The following is a 22,193-nucleotide window of genomic DNA, read 5'->3' as shown; positions in this document are numbered from 1 at the left end:
TAAAGGCATTCCGATCTGGCTGAAAAGCCCATGAGAGTATTTCAGGCATGGAAAGCCAAGACACTCTGGCAAAAAAAAAAAAAAAAAAAAAAACCTAAGTGAAAGATCTCTGTGAGTGAGATCCCAGTGGAAAGAACAGGTCTTCAAAGAAGGAGGTACCTTTCTCTGAAGGGAGGAGAGAACTTCCACATTGACTATGACCTTGTCTAAATAAGATAAGAGTCGGAGAACTCAAAAGGCTTCCATAGCCTTGAAAACTCATGACTGGAGCATAGGGAGATTACTGATGCCATAAACAGGAGTGTCAATTTGTAAAGTCAACAACAGGAGTCACTGTGCACTTACTCCTCATGTAGGATCTCTGTCCTTAATGTGCTGTACATTGAGATTTAATGCTATAACGAGTACTCAAACAGTATATTTCACTTTGTGTTTCTATGTGGGGCCACAGCAGAAAGCTGGCCTGGTAGAGGGGCAACTGGGACAGAATCCGGCGCCCTGACTGGGACTAGAACCCGGTGTGCCAGCACCGCAAGGCGGAGGATTAGCCTAGTGGGCCACGGCACCGGCCTATAGCTTTATTCTAATATGTCAGTTTTTTATTTGTGTCATGGCAAACTCATTGCTCTTCATTATACACACATACACCATCCTAATTGAGCCTCATCTGAACAAGCCCATAGATTCAATTTTCATGCACCTGATAGTGGTCAATATGTCAACCATTATCATCCGGTCAATATCAGAACTCATGTCATCATTTGGAATCAAAGCATTCTTTGATGATATTTGTTGTCAAACATTTCTGTATGTAACTAGAGTGATTCAAGGTCTTTCCATAGGTACTACCTTTCTTCTAAGTGTATTTCAGGCCATCACTGTCAGTCCCAGTCATTCTAAGTGGGTGTGGCTGAAATCTAAACTCTCCAAGTGGATTTTCCCCTCTTTACTCTTTTTTTGGGTCATCAACATGCTGATCTACATCCATGTCATTGAAACTGTAAGAGCCAAAGGTAATTTCACTGTGGTTGGTCATGGATATGCTAATGCATATTGTCAAACCTGGAAGCTCGGAGACCATGAATCAAGGGCATTTATAAGTATCATCTTGATTTATGATGTAGTGTTCCTGGAACTGATGATCTGGTCCAGCCTCTACATGGTGTGGATCCTCTACAGACACCGCAGGAGGGCCCAGCACATTCACACCTCCAGCCTCTCTTCCAAGACGTCCCCAGAAAACAAAGCCACCCACACAATCCTTTTGATGGTATTTTGCTTTGTGTTCTTTTATTTGTCAAACAACTGTTTGATGCTTTATGGATTTTTTGCATCTGAGAAAAACTCAAGATTTGAAGTTATTGGTGGAATTTTACATTCATGCTACCCGACATTTTGCCCCTTTTTTCTGATGAAAAATAACAAAATTATTCTCAAACTGACTTCCTTCCTTTCAAATATGAGAATGACCCATTGTCCACGAGCTTTCAGTGGCTGATTGACATCATCTTCAAAAGAGGACTCTCCATCAAGACTTATGCCAGCACCACGGCTCAATAGGCTAATCCTCCGCCTGTGGTGCCGGGGCGCTGGATTCTGTCCCAGTTGCCCCTCTTCCAGGCCAGCTCTCTGCTGTGGCCAGGGAGTGCAGTGGAGGATGACCCAAGTGCTTGGGCACTGCACCCCATGGGAGACCAGGAGAAGTACCTGGCTCCTGCCATTGGATCAGTGCGGTGTGCTGGCCGCAGTGCGCTGGCCACGGCGGCCATTGGAGGGTGAACCAATGGCAAAAGGAAGACCTTTGTCTCTCTCTCACTGTCCACTCTGCCTGTCAAAAAAAAAAAAAAGATTTATATGAGGAAAAGAAGCCACAGGGCTACAGGACACTGGAAATCGGCTAGTTTGAGTGGAACTATGCAGTCCATTTAACATCACTCACTTTTTGGAATGTGAATCAAATGTGTTAATCTGCACATAGATTACACAGATTAGTAATCTTTTGGGTTAAATGACTGTGTTGTATATCATTAAGGTAATTTTATCTGCTTGTTTTTTTCCCGTTAAATGGAGGTACTAGAGAATATAAAATTACCCAGCACCGCGGCTCAATAGGCTAATCCTCCATCTTGCGGCACTGGCACACTGGGTTCTAGTCCCGGTCAGGGCTCTGGATTCTGTCCCGGTTGCCCCTCTTCCAGGCCAGCTCTCTGCTATGGCCCGGTGCAGTGGAGGATGGCCCAAGTGCTTGTGCCCTGCACCCGCCTGGGAGACCAGGAGAAGCACCTGGCTCCTGGCTTCAGATCAGTGCGATGGGCTGGCTGCAGCGTGCTGGCCGGCCATGGTGGTCATTGGAGGGTGAACCAATGGCAAAAGGAAGACCTTTACCTCTGTCTCCCTCACTCTGCCTGTCCAAAAAAATAAAGAGAAAATATAAAATTACATTTGGACTTGCCTGATATTTCTGTTAAACTGTCCTGATCATAACGTCTTCCCTTATCCATTCAATAAATAACACCTACCTTGCATATTTCAGGGACTCACTTAGAGGTTGGATGTGCCCCAGTGACCTAAAGATAAAATGAAGTGCAAAAAGCACTCAAGAATGTCTGTGGTGCAGGAAAGATAATTGTGTCTGTGAATATGCTATGAAAATAGAGGTGATTAAGAGGGTGGGAAACTGTGGGAGAGTCAATCCTTAATATATAGTAATATGCAGGGGGACTTTCCAGCATCTGTGTAAATCCATTCATAATGATCCTCTCCCCTCCTTATGCTGATGTATTTATTATTTGGATCCAATCCATTGGGATGTCAGTGAGAAGTGTCTCTTCATTTAAATACTCATCAGCAGGGGCTGATTCTTTACCATTCTGCATGGTGCATTGGCTTACGGTATATTTACTTTGCTAAATCTTCAAGCAACATCATTTTTTCCTGTTTCATCTTCTACTGAAGGACCCCAAAAGCGGTGTCCTTTTGTGATGACCCCAGAAACACAGACTCCAGACCAGACGATGCAAAAAAACAGGAGGCAGTTTTATTTCATTTGCGCAAATGGGCCCTCTGCTGCCGCAAGCAGCGAGAAAGAGAGAGGAGCCCCGAGCAGCTATCTCACACAGCTTTTAAAGGGCAAAACCACAAAATAAACATACCATAGGGTGGCGTAAGTTTATTGGGCAACTACAAGGGGAGGAGGTCGTCGAGGAGGAGGAGAAACAGGGGGGCTACGTGCCCTACGTGTCTAAGCTTGGATAAGGGGAGGGGGTCATTGAAGAGCAGAAAGGGGTAGCTACGTGCCCTACGTGCCTCGCGGTTTTTTTGTTAAGCTTGAGCAAGCACAGGGGAGGGGGCTTATGTGCATACCAGGATGTTCTGTCGCCCTTATCTCTGGGTAGTAGCTATCTGCTTTCTCTGTGAACTTAGTTTACTCCCCATTTTCCCAGGACTGTTTCTGGAATTGCTTGTCTTAATTCCTGTTTTTTATTTTTTTATTTTATTAAGGCCATTTTTATGGCGTTTTTCAGCCGCTCCTTTCACTACATCTTAATTTCTCTGTCTTACCTCATTGTTCAGTTCCAGTCCCCAGGGACAGCACACTAGTGACTGTAGCTTGAACCTTTGTACAGATCTTTGTTCCCAAGGCTAAGGAATTCCACCTCACCTGTCCAAGGTTCTGCAATCCTCAAGAGATCCCATTTCCTATATCAACCTTCTCCAAATGACTTGGGTATGCAGCCAGAAGTGAAAACAACTGCAATAGTGTGGTGTAGCTCATGGGATCTGGAGAATGGATTTAATAAATGCATTTTGGAGGAAATGGAGATCAACTCAACTTCGGACAGGAGTGAAAGAAGAAACGACTGAATGAGCTGATCTTCATGGATCCTACATTGTAGCTCTAACACCTTGGAGGAATGCCTTTCCAGCATTAGCCTTAGTTCCTTCATGTGTAAAGTAAGAGAATGGACAACATGAGCAATGTATTGTCAACTTCTTCCTATAACTAAAGATCACCAGCTTAAAAGAAAAAAAGAGATCCCATTTCCCCTCTCTTTGGCTTTCTGTGGTTCAAATACATTATCTAACACCAGAAGGGGGCTCTTCCAATGCAGAAACTATTTTGTCCATGAGATTTTAAAATTTGCACTTTATCAGGATGACATTTGGAAATACACCTCACTGACCTTCAGCACAGAAAACTATTTCATTACATCTTGGCTGTCTGTCCTCCCCAAGTTCCATTTCCCCTCAGGAAGTGTTGCTCCCACAGAGCAGGCACTGATGCCCTGCGGATAGCTCTCCCCCCCTCCTCTGCCCTCCTGAACATCATGGTTTCATCTTCTTGATCAGTACAGTTTGAAATTTTCTTTTCCTAGAATTTCCAAATTCAATTGAAGTCTTATGATTGGATGTCCTCTCTTTCAAATGCACTTTTTAAGATTTATTTATTTATTTGACAGTTGGTTACAGAGAATGAGAGGCAGAGGCAGAGAGAGAGAATCTTCCATCTGCTGGTTCCCTCCCTAGATGTCTCCAGGTATACCATATGGGTGTGGGGCCCAAGGACCCGGGCCATCTTCTGTTGCTTTTCCAGGTGCATTATTAGCAGGGAGCTGGATCAGAAGTGGAGCAGCTGGGACTTGAGCCAGTGCCCATATGGGATGGCACTGTTGTAGGCAGCAGCCTTACCTGCTCTGCCACAGCACCGGCCCACAACAAAGTTTCTTGACTTTTTTTTAAAGTAGCACAGAACTAGTCAGTTTCTCTTGCTCCATGAATGTTCACTGTGGCCACACCCAGGCTTCAGCACCCAGATCCAGACCAGCACAGCTGCCCTCACCCCTCACCCCTCCCTGGCTGTGCCCCGTGGTGTCTACTCTAGACTAACGACCCCACCACCGTGCCAGGTCACCTGCTCATGCCCATTCGTCCCAGATGTCACTACTGAGTGGCCCCTAATTTCGCAAAGGAAATCATGCAGTTGCTGTGACTGCGTGATCTGTCAACAGTAGCTGCTGAGAGAGTGCTGAGGCCACTGACGGCGCAGGTGAAATCACACTTCCGGGTTGGCTGATGCTCTCGCCACTGAGCCTCTCAAGAGGCTCTGCCCCAGGGACGCAGAGCAGTGACGTCATGATCAGACCCAGCTTTGGCCGCTACTGGCCCCCAGCTGAGGCCTCGAGGAAGGCCTGTTTGTCTCTGGGTTTGCCGAGACCACCTCTGCGCTTGGTAAAAACCATGAACAATCACAGGTATTCCCAACACAGAGCTAATCTTCATAGGAAATCCCTGGTGAGGGTAACCTCACTGAAATTTCCTGCATGCGTGCCCTGCACATCCACGGGGTCTCCCCAGGCTGCCGTTTTGACAGAATCTGGTGGACTTGGAGGCTGAGAGGGCAGACATTGATTTTCTCAGGCTCGTGGGGCTGGCGTCTGGGATGAGGGCGCCAGCGTGGCCGGGCCGTGGGAGCGCTCTCCCCCTGTCTGTGGCGGCCATCTTGTCGCTGTGCCCTCCTGGGGAGAGGGGGAGCTCTGGTCTCCTCCTCGTGAGGAACAGAACTCTGACGGGGCCAGAGCCCCCCTCACGGCGGCCGTCACTTTCCTTCTGTCAAGACCTGATCTCCAAATACAGTCCCACGTGGCCCTGGGCCTTCAGCGTTTGCATTTCAGGGCAGTACTCAGTCTGACACACACACACACAAACACACACACACGTGTTGTATTGACACCTAGAAACCTCCATACCTCTTGAATATATAACTTTTTATGGCAGCGCTTTAGGTATTTTTTGGGGGGCAAAGGCGGTTTGCTTTTTGAGTGGTTTCTGCCTTATCTTCCTCAGGTGACAGGTGATGAGTGAACCAGGTCGCATGCAGTGCAAATCTGCGGACTTCTTCCTCCACCCCCCTGAAACCCATGAACATTGGTTCCCTGATTGTGTCTGGTGCCATTCGTCTGATCATCCCCAAAGCAGCAGAATTTGAATTCAGCTCAAGCAGGTTCGGAATGCACTGTGCTTCCAAAACAAATGGTAAAATCCTAGTAAAATGCCACCAACAGGATGTTTCTTCTACATACCTTGTTTGGATTTTTACAACTAGGATCATGGGTACTTGCCTTACAGAAGAGAACAGATGTTATGCATTCTATACTTCCAACCACACTTCCAACGCTTCCTGGCTCCACCCACCCAGTACCCATCCCTTCCTTCCTGTACTTCATTAGGTTTTTTGTTTGTTTATGTATTTATTTATTTATTTTGACAGGCAGAGTGGACAGTGAGAGAGACAGAGAGAAAGGTCTTTCTTTGCCGTTGGTTCACCCTCCAATGGCCGCCACGGCTGGTGCACTGTGGCCGGCGTACCGCGCTGATCCGATGGCGGGAGCCAGGTGCTTATCCTGGTCTCTCATGGGGTGCAGGGCCCAAGGACTTGGGCCATCCTCCACTGCACTCCCTGGCCACAGCAGAGAGCTGGCCTGGAAGAGGGGCAACCGGGACAGAATACGATGCCCCGACCAGGACTAGAACCTGGTGTGCTGGCGCCGCAAGGTGGAGGATTAGCCTAGTGAGCCATGGCTCTGGCCCTACTTCATTAGGTTTTGCAGAAACATAGTTTTAATCCACTCTGAAGTCACAGACTCATTTCACCATTAATCATAATAGTCAATAAGTAGTAAGTAGGAAGATTTGCCTGGCCTGTGGCTGAGCAGGTAAGTGGTAGCCTGCAGGATCCATTCGATCCTGGCTGCTCAACTTCCAATAAAGTTCCTTGCTAATGGGCCTGGGAAGAATAGCAGAATATGTCCCATGTCCTGGGACCCTGGCAACCACGTGGGGAACCCAGAGGAAGCTTGCTTTCGCCCAAGCCGTGGCCATTGTTTCCATTTGGGGTATGAGCCAGTGAAGGAAGACCACACACTGTCTCTGCTTGTGCCTCACCAGTGTCAGTTACCCAACTTTCAAAGCAGCTTCCTTGTAAGGTGCCTGAGAAAACAGCAGAGAATGACCCAAGAACTTGGGCCCAAGCAATTCCACAAATATGAAATTCCTGGCTCCTGGCTGCAGCCTGGACTAACCTCAGTGATTTTGGCAATTTAGGGAAGAAACCAGCAGATGAAATATCTCTCTCCTTCATTCTGCATTTCAAATGAATACATAAATGTTTAAAAATAAATAACACAGTAACTACCCAAAAAGCCATAAATAGGATTGATAGCTAAATTCATAAACAATAAACCAAAAATTGGTAACAGAAAGTAAAGTCGGGCTGGTGCTGTGGCACAGCGGGTTAACACCCTGGCCTTAAGTGCCGGCATCCTATATGGGCGGTGATTTGAGACCCGGCTACTCCACTTCTGATCTGGCTCTCTGCTGTGGTCTGGGATAGAATTAGAGGGTGGCCCAAGTCCTTGGGCACCTGCACCTGCATGGGAGACCTGGAAAAGCTTCTGGCTTCTGGATTCAGAGTGGCACAGTGCTGGCCATTGTGGCCAATTGGGGAGTGAACCATCAGATGGAAGACTTCTCTCTCTCTCTCTGCGCCTCTCCTCTCTCTGTGTAGCTCTGACTTTCAAATAAATAAATAAAATATTCAAAAAAAGTAAAGTCAAACATCAAGTCTTGAATAATAAAATTAGGAAATTCATAGTGAAATCATGATTACCACCAGCTGCGTGGAGACTAACTTCTGATGACGTCATCCTGAAGTTTACTTTCTGACGTTTAGCTTGGGAAAATGCAATACTGTGATTTGAGTGGCAAACATCATCATTTGCCACATTGAAAATATGTGAAAAATATTTGGTGTCCTTACACAGTCCTTGAATGTTGGAGATAATTAGTGGGGAAGATGCATCACTGAATGAACCTGAATTGTGAATCCCTAAAAAGCAACTCTAACTGTGTGTGTGTGTGCACACATGTGTAAAGTGTAATCAGCCGGAGACACTGGGTCATATCCCCACCCTTGGCATATGACTTTTTTTTTAAAAAAGATTTATTTATTTATTGAAAGGCAAAGTTACAGAGAGAGAGAAAAAGATAGGGGCAGCGAGAGAGAGAGAGAGTGAGAGAGAGGTCTTCCATCTATGGTTCACTCCCCAGATGGCTGCAATGGCTGGAGCTGTGCTGATCCAATGCCAGGAGCTTCCTTTCATTCTCCCACGTGGGTACAGAGGTCCAAGGACTTGGGCCTTCTTCCACTATTTTACCAGGCCATAGCAGAGGGCTGGATCAGAAGTGGAACAGCTGGGACTCGATGCTCTGAGATGCCGGCACTTCCGGCGGTGGCTTTACTTGCTACGCCACAGCGCCGGCCCCAGCATGTGACTTGTATCTGGGTGTGGGTATTGAATTCTGAAATGGAGCTGTTCCCTCTGAGCACAGGTGCAGCCTCTGTGGAGGGCAGTGGGCTGGAAATTGAATAAATGTATAGGAAATCAGCCAAAGCTAATATGTCAGAATGAGTAGCTTGGGAGAAAGAGGGGCATGTTTATTTTAGGAGCAGGTGGAAGTGTTCAGAATTATCGAAAGAGTGCTATTAACCAAGCTGCTTTGCATGTATACATTTCATTTTCTCACTTCCTGTAGTTTGCATCCTGTTAGGTGGAAGGTCCGGAAGGTTCTGGGAGGAAGGTCATTCTTACATGGAGTCACACACATTTTAACAGACAGGTGGAGTCCACAGCAATCCGTGGGTGCCCAGCCTCAGCTGAAACTCAGTGCGAGGGCGGCTGGGGGAGGAGAGAATGTATTTTTCCGGACTCAGCTCCAGGGCTCCACCAAGTCACAGACTGGGATGATTGCCACCAGCTGCGTGGAGACGAACTTCTGATGACATGTGTCATCCTGAAGTTTACTTTCTGACGCTGCTCAGCTGGGGAAAACGCAGCCCCAAGCGCCAACTCCACGCTGCCCCTGAGGAAACCCCGTGCGTCCCCCAGGAGACTCATTGTGGGTCTGGGAGGGCGATTTGGGGTCTCCCAGGGGCGTCAAAGTGACGACGATAAACAGGGTGGTGGAGGCAGCGGTGACAAGGTGACCGGTGTCCACCGGGAGGAGACGTCCCGCCAGCCCAGGCCTGATCCACAGTCAGTGCCGGGCAGCCCCAGCCTGTGCAGGAAGCCCCCAGTAAGGACCCTGCACCCCCAGCCTGGGGCGGGAGGGCGGCGAGGCCTCTCCCCCTGCCCGCTCCCCGCTCTGTGTCTGTTCCAGGGTCTCCCTGGTTTTTTTTTTTTTTTTTTTCAGATGTGTCCTGCTAACACTGTTTTCCTGTACCGTGTTGTTTCTCTGTCCATCGCTCTATTTGTTTTCACCTCTTCCTTCTTTACACCGAGGGTCTCTGAAGCTCTCCAGATCGCTCGCTGTCCTGTGTGCACCGAGTGTTCTTTGCTTTTCCGCTGTGCGCTCCTCTTTGCTCTGAACACCTCAGTGGTCCTTATTCCATTGCAAGTTCTGTACCTGGAAATCCATCTTGTTACTTCCCATTCTGTTCCGTCCTGTTGTTTCATCATTGCATTTTGTTACTTCCCTATCAAGTGAATGGATCCACATTTTAATTTTAAGGGATTTGTATTTAGATAATCTTATATCATCAGAAATGGATATTTCTGATGATATAAGATTGGAGATTTTGCATTTTTTCTCATCTGTGATTTGAATTTGATGTTTATCATGGTTGTGTTGAATAGTATCAATTATAGGAACTCAAATGTTTTTTTTTTAAATGGTGTATATATTGACTTAGCGCTCAGTAACCTTGAAAATTCCTCGAATTAGAGCAGGTGTGTGATTCTTCTCATATGGGTGCTAGTTTAAGTCCTGGCTGCTCCCCTCCTGGTCCAGCTCCCTGTTGGTGCTGAAGGTGGCCTAAGTGCTTGGGTCCCTCTGCCAGACCCTATACTGGGGTAGGAGACAGACAGGGTGGAGCTCCTGGCTCCTGGCTTCAGCCTGGCCCAACCTCAGCTGTTGCAGTCATTTGGGGAGGGAGCCAGCTGATGGGAGACCTCTCTCTCTGCCTCTCTCTGTCACTGTCTTTCTGGAACTCTACCTTTCAAATAAGGAAAATAAATCTTTAATAAAAAGAATTTCTCAAATTGTTTAGGTAATTTCACCAATGATTCTATTAATTCCTGTCTTAAAATTTATAACAGCTCAGAATAAAATCTGCTAATTCCTTTGTAGTGTTTAAAATTTTATTCTTCCTAAGATGACCCCTCTGAATGCATGAGGAAGAGAAGTGAGATAGTAGATGTTTTATTTATATTCAATCTCAACACAAAAACTTTCAATATTTAGTGATCATGTTTAATATTGATGTGTAGATATTTTATCATGTAGTGTTAAGCCTTTCTTTCTGCCATGTGACATCAATCTTAAGCATTTCCCGGGGTGATTCTCTTGGTCATTGCTAGACCCCATTTGGAGAGCGCTGGATTTATTTCTACAAACAAATTCTGGGGTGGTTTCTTATTTGCTTCCTGAACTAGATGGCCTCATCATCATACTTCTCATACCAGGTTTATTTGGTTTTCCCGCACTGTGATTGACAGAGTGCTCCCTTTCTCTCCCTAGGAAGTGTTTATAGATGTTTTTGTCCCACATCATTGAAGCATTCTCTGGAATTCCTCGTGGAATGATTTTTTTCCTGCTGCTCAGTTTTTTCATGGGAAGCTTTGCACATTTGTGACTTTCTACAGTTCTCATGTTTCTATGGTGAGGTAAGTTTTCTGAGAGTTTCCGAGTGTGTCTCAACCTTCCACATTTATTAGCATAGTCATGATGTCATTTTTAAAATATGAAAATTCTTAGTTGTTATGTTTTAAATATTTGAAGTCTGCTATTATTGGTGTTTTCTGCTTAGGAAGGCAACCATCTCTCTGGAGGGTGTTTAATTTTGTTAGTCTTTAGAAAAATGGCATTTTGACTTTATTTTTCCACAGTGCATTTTACAATAGATTTTTCCACTTTGTTCTTACTATGAAATGCTTTCCTTCTGAACATAGTGTTAAAATAAAATGTTCTTTTATTTTTGTAATTATGCATAATAATTTAAGATAACTTATTCAATTCTTCAGCTTTGCTCTCATTCATGTCAGTGTTTGCTGTATGGCTGCATTGATTACATGGTGCACATGATAGCAGAGAAGGAGAGTCAGGCATTTGACAGTGACTTGTGTGTTGGTCAAGGCATTAGGTGCAGCAAATGAATTCACATGCTCGAGTTTTTAAAGTCTGGCCATCTGTCTGCTGGTTCCATGGTTACTGAAGGACTTTGGTTAAATCTCCTACTACAATGGTGGATTTTCTTGTTGTTGTTGTTTTTTTTTAAATCATTTCTTTGTGCTTATGTTAAATATTGATGCCATTTTTAGTATTTACAAATTTATTTTTACCAAAGTGGATTTCATGATATCCAGCTATTCTGTTCCCTAAATGTTGGATCTGTCCAATGTTATACTGTGTGCACCTGCTTTCTGTTACTTGGTTGGTAGTTTTACAGCTTCTTTTTCTTTGTTTTGAAACTTTCTCTTCCTTCCTAATTCCAGTTAATTCAGAAGACATTTGTCTTTGTCTTGAAGTTCAGTTTGTCTTATTTTTATATGGATACTCCAATGTCTACAAATTAATATTGGCCCCAAATATCATGTCCTGGTCAGTCACTTTAGGACTATATGTGCTTTTGTATTTACAGTGTGAATGCCATGGACAGTGCATAGCTGGGATGTGATATTTTTGACTCTTGCATTCTCTGCATTTGCTTGGTGGATTTAGCCCATTTTCATTAACCTTTCAGCTTTATTGTGATATAATTGATGAATAAAATCTTGTATTTTTAGCTAATATATTGGGATGTTTTGATACACATCTGTAATGGTTTCTTCCTCTAAGTTAATTAATGTTAACACTCACCTAGAAAACTTTGTGTGCATGCTGAGAGCTTGTAAGACCTATGATGTCAGCAAAATTCAATGGTAGAATACAGTATTATCAACTGTATTCATCCCATGTTACTTTAGCTATCCAGGATTTTTTTATAACAAATATTCAGGTTATTTGAAACAATTCCATTTCAAAACTTTTAAGTTACAGCAGTCACAGAAAAAATGGGATAGAAACAATAGAAGAATGACCAGGAGTACTGTATTTACTGTATTTTTAACACTGTCATGGCTTTATTCAAAACACAGTTGTACAAAAGTATTAACTTCAGAATTTTTAAGGAGAGATTCTTGAGGAACTTAACACACTGCCTACATACTGTCATGCAAAGAGAATTAAAGTAGGACCAAAAATGTCTACAAAATACAAAACTCACCCTTACTTGGTTGCCTAAAAATACCACCCACAAAACTACTAAGTCTTAAAAGTTATCTGGAGACTCTAGGTGTTGTTTTCAAACCAAAGAACTCTTAATTTTGATTGCACAATATGATGATTTATAAGAAAGTCAATATGTAGATTTCATTTAAAAAATTATAATCTGCATAGTATTCAATGAGAATTGTTAAACACTAAAACAGGGCATTTCAACTCTGAAAATTAGGAGGAAAATATGAAAGTCTTTTGGAAGAGTTCAATCCCCCCACTAAACTTATCCCAAGTGTTTTATTTCAGTCAGTTGTGCAACTTTTTTAGTTTCTCCACAAATAACTTCACTTTTACTTTAAAACATAAAGCATACATTTTAAACTAATAAAGTAGCAGAAAAAGTATACTCAGTAATTTAAATGTGTCCCAGTATTGAAGCATAATTTCAATTAATATGATGAAACTTCAAAAACTTACAAATATTCAAACAAACTTTTAGATAATTGAAGTTAAAAAAAACAACTGTCTTGAACATGGAGCCTCAGTGACAAAAAGGGAAATGCACTTGTCTACTCATTAAACTTTATTTAGTCGCCATGTAAGGAAACAAACACTCACACTTATCCCAAAAATTTTGAATTTTTAATGAACATCCACTTGAAAGCAAGTCAATTTACTATCTATTTAATTTAAAATATTTTTCCAGCTGCCTATTGTATATCAATTAAATGCTATATCCACAATGCTTTAAAACTACAGGAAAAATAATTAAAGGTTCTATTCAGTCCTATCAATACTTTGCAGAGTGATATTCAAATCACTTGAGAAGGCAACTTAAAAATTTCATTTGAACATCTCATAATGATCAACAGGCAATTTTCTGACTTCTAAAGAACACTAACATTGCTCCCAAAAGCCTCCTCTGCTTTTCTTTCTTCATCCTACTATTACAGTTTCACATGTTATCAACCAAGAAATGCAGTCTGAGGTGTTGTCAATCAAGAAAGATTAATGTAAGCAGAGCTTGTTGCATAAAATTACATCAATAATAATACCTGTGTCTCAGAAAATAGTCAATTTCTTTTCATTTCCTTGTTTAAAACTCAGGTCTGAAAAGGGAGGTGAGGTTTAAAACTAAAAGTTTTCCTGGGTATCTCCACAAGTTTCCTACTTTATTTTGGGATAAAGGGAGGGAGCAAAACATTGAGAAAAGGTGATCATAATGGAATTGTTGGGAGACAAAAGAATGCTCACAGCTAGAAACAAAAACTGGCCAAGCATTGGCATGTTGTGATCTGCAGCCCAGTAAAGGGCTCACCACACATGTGAGCGACTCATCCTTCAAAGATAAAATCTTGGGGCCGGCGCCATGGCTCACTTGGTTAATCCTCCACTTACGGTGCCGGCATCACATACAGGTGCCGGATTCTGTCCTGGTTGCTCCTCTTCCAGTCCAGCTCTCTGCTGTAGCCCAGGAAGGCAGTGAAAGATGGCCCAAGTCCTTGGGCCTCTGCACCCGCATGGCAGACTGGGAGGAAGTACCTGGCTCCTGGCTTCGGACCAGCGCAGCGCCGGCCACAGCAGCCATTTGGGGAGTGAACCAATGGAAGGAAGACCTTAAATAAAAAAAAAATCTTACCACTCACAACAAAACTCATGGACTATATTGTTGAACAGAACCTCCACACAACCCATGAACTAGATTGCTGAATAGAACCTTTACTATTCTGCTCCTCCTTTCCAAGTTACTCTTGTGACAAAAAAGCACCCAAATGTCTTAGCCCAAAAGCAAGTCATTTCCTTCAACTAAAGATCTCTGGATCACTTCTAAAAAAACCAACTTATTTTAGTGACTATTGTTATGTCATATTACAACTGAGTGTAATCTTAGTTAATTTATAAATAACTTTAAAACCTTATGAATGAAATGCACCAAACTACACCTGTGTAAAAGCGATCATGTTTTAATTATAAGCTAAAAAATGACTGATAGAGTGAGCATGAATTAGAGAAATTAAGATTCTAAATAAATTGCTAGGGAATTTCACAATGGGGGCCACAGAAAATTATTCTCCACATACAATATGATCATTAATATACTAGTACTCTTATTTGGAGTGATAAGGCAAAAATAGTAAAACAACACTTCTCCTGTAAAAAGTTACACTTTCTCTTCTGAAGGGACAGAGAAACAGAAGAAGCGATCATTCCATTGCACACCCAGGAACATTAGGGACTCTGTCTCAGAATGATCTAGTCATCTTCTTCTTCTTCATCATCTTCAGCATCTCGTTTCCTCTTCTCCCCTAGAAGATACTCTTCATCTTCCTCCTCTTCTTCTTCGACATAGTCATCATCATCTTCATCCTGAATTTCATCTTTCATTAAGTATGAGAGGCCCACTTCTTCTCCCTCTCCCAATTCTGTGCCTGCTTCATCCTCATCCTACTCTTCTTCCTCAAATCCTTCAGGTGGACCAGCTTCATCTTCTTTCTCATCATCATCTTCATCACCGTCCTCATCGTCCTCTTCTTCAGGGTCTGGGGCTTCATTATCCTCCTGATCAAACCAATCCAAGTACATGATTTGCTGCAGCAGTGCAAAAATGCTTCCTCTGTAATCTTCCAGTGCGGGGCATGAGGGTGGCCATGGCACGGCTCATGGGGAGGTAGCGGTACCGGCCCTGGGGAGGGCGGCGTGGCCATGGCCTGGCGATGGCGCCGTGCCTGCGTCTCGCTGTTGCCCTCATGGGCCTGCACACGCTCAAGGCTCCCGATGGACCCCGCGCTGGAACCGGGCCTGGAGCTGGCACCCTTTGAGTGGCAGCTGGAGGGGGCCGGGGCCTGGCGCCTAGTGCCTGGGCCCCTGCTGCACCTGCTGCACCGCGGAGCTGGGCAGCCCCCCGGGGCTGGCAGCCCTGACAGAAGAAAGGCTGCGGAGCGCCATCCTCCTGGCCGCGTGGAGCTGCAGGTGCTGCGGGAGGTGGCTACCAGGCGAGGCCAGCGGAGAGGACCCCCCCCAATGAGTCCACTGTCGACTGGCACTCAGTCTGGGTGCGCGGCCCCCCGGCGGCGTGTGACCCCGGGCGTAAGTGGTTCTGGGGACCCCGAGGCTGCTTAGAGGCACTCCGCCTGGGCCATTATGAAGCCCGCAGCACTGGCCAAAGCAGCATCTCCGCCGAGGGGGGCCGGCCTGAGGGCTCCTTCGGCAGTAGGGAAGGGGAGAAGGCGAGCTGCAGAGGTCGCTTTGCAGGGAGTGGAGGACTTGGAGGGCCCGGACCCCTGCCCGCTGTCCTCGGATCGCCTAGCGACCAGGACACAGTTCACCTCCCCCATCCCCGACATCGAAGCAAAGCTGTCATCTGGGGAAACCTGGTCCCTTCAGCCATGAAGGCAGAGACAGCACCCCAGTCCCCGGAGACGCCACCCGAGTCCAGCGGCAGCCTCTGCTTCAGCGGCCCTCCGGGAAGGACGATGAGGAGGCGGACGCCATCTACGCAGCGCTGGACAAGAAGGTGGCACGGAGAGGATGTTAGACGGGTGGAGTCCGAGTTGTTTACAAGGAAACTTGATTGGGCACAGGCATCAGGAGAGATGACGTCAGTGCGTGGACTCAATGGAAACCGAGCGCATGATAGGGTAACCTTTGAAACGATTGGCTGGTTTCTCTTCCCCTCCGCTACAGCTTTGTGGTTTTTTGCTTTAAAAGAGGCTTACTGCGCAATAATAAATGAGTTCCTGCTTGACTCGACTCGCTGCTGCGTCAGCTTGTCTCCGGGATCAAGGGAGGCTGGGGAATGGGGGAGCAGCGCACCTAGCTTTCCTCGGACCCAGTCCATCCTCGTTTGGGTGGACCAAGACCCTGCATTCCAGGTTTGTGATCTCACAGTTAAACAAGTCAAGACTTTTGAAATTTTTAAGATTTTGTAGAGCTTCAACTGTACTAAGATCTTTGATTTTGTTTCCACTAAGATTGAGGTAGGTAAGATTTCGGCATTTCTCTGCCAGGACTTCCAAGCCTCCAGAAATTATATTGTCATTAAGTTCCAACTTTTGAAGTTTATTTAAGCTGGGAAGCTGGGCCAAAGACCTGAGTTCTACATTAGCCATACTCAGAAACTCGAGTTGTTTAAGAGTATCTTTCAGGCCTTCAATTTCCCCATTGACACAAAGGCAGTTATCAAGGACTAACTCTGTCACCTCCTCCGGGGCTCTGTTCCTTAACTCCAGGTTACTCCTCTTCTTCATCTTCATGTCCTCCTCCTGCTCTTCTGTGACTGCTCTCCTCCTTTGTCCTTTCCTGCCTTTCCCAATAACCCCAACCCTAAGTTTTTTTTTAAAAAAATTGGAAATGAATGAAAAGAAATGCAAATATAAACACCTACTACCACCAGATAGGTGTGAAAGAGAAAGAAAAGAATGGCAAATGGAGTCCAAGGGGTTGGGCCTCTAACTCAGCTGCCCCCATCTCCCTGTCCACACACCCACATGTGCACATATAAGCATGCACACATACTCACACGCACACACACACAGGCACACACACACAGAGTCGCAGTTTCTTCCCCTTCAATGGGTGCTCAGAGAGCTATCCAGAATTTATTCATCTGATAACTCTATACTGTCACAGCTCTCCATCTCTCACCCTCTGTCTCCCAGCTCCTGGTAATCACTGTCTCCTTTATTTTGCTAACTTTGGTATTTTATATCCAACATTGTACAGTCTTTGTCTTTCTGTGCTTTGATTCTTTTACCCAACACAACATCCTGTAGGTTCATCCATTTGTCATGAATTGCTGGAGTTTTTCCTTTTTATGAATGAATAAAATTCCTTTTATGCACATTTTTTTCACCCTTCACCTGTTGATGGATCCTAAGGTTGTGCTCATATCCTGGCTCCTATGAATTGTGCTGCACTGAACATGGGAGTGCATATGTATCCTTGATATATTAATTTCACTTCTATTTGGTATTTATCTAGTTGTTGGACTCCACACAATTTCCCAAGAGGAATGTTGCATTTTATTCCCAACAGTGTACAAGAGTTCCTTTTTATTCATACCCTAACCAGTGCTCACCATCTCTTGTGTCATTGATAGTGACCATCCATCGCTGTGGGGTGGTGTCCCTTTGTGATTTTATTTGTTATATCTTGATGATTAGAGATATTGAGTGTTGTTTCAAATACTTTTGGCCAGCTTTTCATGGAGTGCTGGCCAGTTGTTTGTCTTCTTTAGAACAACGTCCATTCAGACTCTTTGTCCTGTTCATTATATAGTTTGCACGTATTTTCTCCTAGTCTGTGGGAAGACTTTCAATGCTGTTGATTTTTTCCTTTCTCTGTGCAAAAGTTTTTTTTTATTTTGGTGTAGTCTGGATTGTTTTCAGTGATTTCAGAGTCATAACCGAATAATTATTGCCCAGATATATAAAATAATTTTTTTATTAGAAAGATTTATTATTATTTATTGAAAGAGAATGTGAGATAGAGAATCTTTTTGTTAAGATTTATTTATTTATTTGAAAGGCAGAGTTACAGAGGCAGAGTGAGAGAGAAAGGGAGAAAGAGAGGGAGGCAGAGGTCTTCCATCTGCTGGTTCACTCCCCAAATGGCTGCAATAGCCAGAGCTGAGCCAATGCAAAGCCAGGAGACAGGAATTTCTTCCAGGTCTCCCATGTGAGTGCAAGGGCCCAAGGACTTGGACCATTTTCTACTACTTTCCCAGGCTACAGCAGAGAGCTGGATCAGAAGTGGAGCAGCTGGGACTTGAACCAGCACCCACAAGGGATGCCAGCATTGCTGGTGGTGGCTTTAATAGCTACCCACAGCACCTATATGGGATGCCAGTGCTGCAGGCTGGGGATTTAACCCCCTGCATCACAGTTGGCCCCAGTGCGTCTCTTCTTAGGTCAGTTCCTTGCTGTTTAGGTGAGTATAAGCCTCTGATACAGTTTGATGTCAGGACATCTGATGATCCAGCTTGGGTTTGTCTATTACAGTGTCTTGTGCTCCATATGCGATTTATGACAGATTTTTCAGTGTCTGTGAAGAATGTCATTGGAATTTAGATAGGGATTGCCTTGAATCCATAGATCACTCTCAATATATGGATATTTAACAATATGAATTATTCATTTTCCTGCTTTGTTTCTATGGTTCTGACTTCAAGGACTACATTGTGTGTATGTGGCAGGAGTGGGCATCCTTGACCCTGCTCTTAGAGGGGAATGCCGCATCTTCTTATATTTGAGGCTGATTAGCTGTGAACTCATCACATAAGGAATTTATGATACATAGTTTGTTGAGACTATTTTTTTTTAACATGAGAGGGTATTCACTGTTGTCAGGTGCTGTTTTCTGCACCTGTTGAGATGACCATATTGTTTTAATTTTTCATTTTGTTAACGTGCTACATCATGTTTGTTTATTTGTGATGTGGAACCATCATGCATCTCTGGGAGGTCATGACAATTTATAGTGAATGATCCTTTTATTGTGCATTGACTTCACCTTCCAAGTACCTTATGGGACATTTCTCAGCAGTGTCCATCAGAGATAATGGCCTGTAATTTCCTTATCTCACAGTGTCTTCATCCTGTTAAAAATCAGGGTAATTTAGTCCTATAATGAATGTGGAAGTATCCCCTGTCTTGATGTTTTGGAGAACTTTGAGAAGGATATTATGTGGTCTTCAACTGTTCATTAAAATTCAATATTGAAGCAAGCTGGTTCTGGATTTCTTTATGGGAGATGATTTAATTTTCTTATTCATTGTCTTCTGTTCAGATTTCTTCATGAATTATCTTGGTAGGTTGTGTGTCTCTAGAATTTATTCATTTCTTCTATTTCTGTTTGCTTATATATCATTTGTAGTAGGATGTTACAATCCTTTGTATTTCTGTGATATCAGTTGAAATGTTTCCTCTTTTATCTCTGTTCTCATTTATTCAGTTCACTTTTTTGAATAATTTAGCTAAATGTTATCCTCTGCTTCATTGTTCCCATATATTTTGCCTTTTGACATTCTAGTACAACTTTAATCTCTTTCATCCTCATTTGCTTGTGTGTCTGTGCAAACCCATTTGATATATATATATACAGAATGAATATATAGTAATTTGTTTATATAGACAAATAGAATTAGAAGCAGCTCTATGCATAGATCTGCCAGTGTAACTTTCTTCTTGCTAACAATAGATAAACGATAAGAATTTTACTTTGTTCATTTCTCCAATATCTAATATGATATCTGTTAAGTTAAAAACTCTATATAACATAATTTAGTTTACAAGATATCTGAAATGGTAAAAAGAATGGATAGCACAGGAATACAATCATGTGTGATTTTTTTATTATCCTCTGTTGTGGAGTGTTTTGCTGATTTTCAGTTCTCAGAGGGATGACTGTATACAACATTTGTAAGTATGCTTTGCTCTTGCCAGAATTCCAAGGAAGAGAGCATAAAAGGTGTGAATTGAAAGGTGAGCAGAGTGACTTTGATTTCAGTCCCTCAGTTGGACACTTCCTTTTGCCTAAGACTGAGAGCCACATTTTTCCAGAAACCTCTTCCTTCCCTTCTTTGTAAAGCCATTCAGCAGACTTCGTCTAAAGAGTTCCTAACAGAGTTTGGAATGATAGCAGTGGAACGTAGGCCTTCCATATTTTAATATTAAGTCATTGGACTCAGTGAGGGACCGGAATCTCCCCATGGGCTACAGCTTCCCACTCGTCTTCCCACCAGAGCCCCCAGGGCCATGCATGTGCCCAGGGCTGCAGTTCCCTCAGTGTTGGTCCTACTCTGACACTTCTGCAGGTTCCCCTGTACAGACCAACCTTGATCAACCACCCAGGGCCTGTGGCTGTTCCCAGCAGCTCCCCCTGCCCTCTCAGTGAGTGCCCCACAGAGCTGTGTTTGGTGACCTGCTCTGTCCTCCTGGGTGCCCTTTCTAGACTTTGAAGCTCCTCCCACATTTTCATAAGCTCTGCTGTCCATCTGACTCCCTCTTCCATAAAGATTCCATTTCTCACGTTTTTGAATTAGTGTAACTGTTGTAATGTTAACATGCCTATTTTACATTCCCTCCATGCTGATTCTACCTGGACAACCTGGTGCCTTCTTTTGGCATGTGGGAGGTGTGTCTCTGTCATGTTTTTCAAGTACTCATGTGTCAGAATTTCTCTTTGTGGTTTTGTTTTATTGAAGGTCAACAGCAACAACACATTGAGTTAGGAAGGTTACAGAGAGTGCGTGCTACTTCCTAGTTTGTTTCCTTTTCCCTTTTTGAGTCACAGTAAGGGTTTCATGGCACCCACTCTTCATAGGGTGTGCAGAGCTGATGTTGGGTGTGTTCCTTTGTGAGCCATCTAAGTAATAAGGACCTCTCATGCTTGGCAAAAAGACACCTGAAATACATAAATAGTGAAGGGAATTTTGGGAGTTGAGCTTGATGATACCATTCTGAGAGACTGTAAATTGTGAAAAGCAGGTATATGGAATGAGCAGATAATTTGACTGAAGAAGGAGCTCTGGTGACATTGCCATCCTTGTGATACTGGACAAGGAATGAGTGGTCAGAGAGTTTCAAGGTGAATGAGAGAGAGAGAGAGAGAGAGAGAGAGAGAGAGAGAGAGAAAGAGAGAGAGAGAAGGGAGAGAGAAGGAGAGGAAGTGAGTGCAAACTAATCCAGTGGTTCCCTCCATATGTACCTGAAAAAGTAAGAGCTGGCCATGGCCAGGACTTCACATACATCTTCCATATGACCTATCTGGGCTAATTCTTTTGAACCATCATCTGTTGCCTCCTAGAAAAATGCATTAGCATGAATAATGATTCAGAAGCAGAGTCAGGATTCTAACCCTGGCACTCTGATATAGATTTTTGGAATCCCAGAGTCTTTACCATTCCTTCTTATGTACACTTCAGGATACATTAGTTGGAGTAGTTAACATTGTTGACCATATCATGCATCACAATTTTAAGTAATTCCAACAAATATACTCCTAAAGGCACGAATGGGAGAATGGAAGAATACTCTTGTATTGATAGTGTTTGTTACACATAGGATTTCTTTCCTTGTTAGATGATTAGAAGCCAGCACAGTAATAGAGATGATCACAGAAGAGAGAGTTATTGTGAATGTGAGAATGGAGCTTAGGAAGTTCAGACATCCATTAAATGTGGTCAGTCTGGAAGAGACACATATGAAATTCACTAGCAATCTGTAGGAAGGAAGGTGATGACTTATATGAGAAACACATGGTCTTTTTGAGAATGACATTAGCAAAATTCCATAGTCCAAAGAATATAGACAAAGCATTAAGTCAACCTCAATGACTGTCATACCCTTCCGGTTCTATGTTTGTGAACCAATTATTTCTGTCTCCGTAACAAATGAATATAAATTATATTGGAACGAAATTTTAGATGTGCTAAGCGAGAAAGACAAAGGGATGCTTTGTTAGACTGTGCTCATCACCATGTGTGTGTCTGCCTCTTGGGGCCAGAAAGTTAGAGGGCTGTCCCGTGCATTGTTGGAAATTTAGCTGTATTCCCAGCCTCTACCCACTGTGTTTCAGGAGCTCTGCAGCATGTTTGAGGATTAAAATGGCTCCAAACACTGTGGTTAGATGAGGAGCGGAGGCAAAATGCTCACTTGGAAACCTGTTATTCCTTTTTTTATTTTAAAATGTATTACTTCTGTGTTTGGTATAATACATGAGTGTTTAAAACTACTCTGACATGAAATGTTAAAAATGTTCCTTGTTTGAAAGAATTTTCTGCAGTGTAAATTCTAAAAAATTAGTTCAAAGACACATAGTACACTTCATGCATTGGAAGTAGAATATTCTTCAGAGAGGTGAGATATACACATTGACTTAGA

The 22,193-nt window shown here is 43.6% G+C and overlaps 2 protein-coding genes and 1 pseudogene across 2 annotated transcripts in view; 2 read left to right on the top strand and 1 right to left on the bottom strand.

Annotated features, from left to right (window-relative positions):
• The first annotated feature begins 577 nt into the window (after positions 1–577).
• LOC127488374 (vomeronasal type-1 receptor 4-like) lies at positions 578–1,498 on the top strand. Its single transcript, XM_070063575.1, has one exon. It carries the CDS (start codon positions 611–613, stop codon positions 1,496–1,498), a length of 888 nt encoding a protein of 295 aa, XP_069919676.1. The 5' UTR covers positions 578–610.
• Positions 1,499–10,585: 9,087 nt separating this feature from the next.
• Positions 10,586–22,193, top strand: part of ORYCUNV1R1616 (vomeronasal 1 receptor oryCunV1R1616) — a 28,776-nt gene continuing 17,168 nt past the window's right edge. The window contains exon 1 of the mRNA XM_051837335.2: positions 10,586–10,721. The gene's annotated coding sequence lies outside the window, so the exon portion shown is untranslated. The remainder of the gene's footprint in view (positions 10,722–22,193) is intronic.
• Positions 14,542–16,791, bottom strand: LOC138846418 (acidic leucine-rich nuclear phosphoprotein 32 family member E-like; annotated as a pseudogene).

The sequence above is a fragment of the Oryctolagus cuniculus genome, chromosome 18, assembly GCF_964237555.1.
Source record: "Oryctolagus cuniculus chromosome 18, mOryCun1.1, whole genome shotgun sequence".
Lineage (NCBI taxonomy): Eukaryota > Metazoa > Chordata > Mammalia > Lagomorpha > Leporidae > Oryctolagus > Oryctolagus cuniculus.
Note: the sequence above shows the minus strand (reverse complement) of the source record. Positions and strands in the feature narration are given on the sequence as shown.

Bases quoted from the DNA above. Each gene is read 5' to 3' on its own strand.
- LOC127488374 (XM_070063575.1), top strand. From the start codon at position 611: ATGGCAAACTCATTGCTCTTCATTATACACACATACACCATCCTAATT.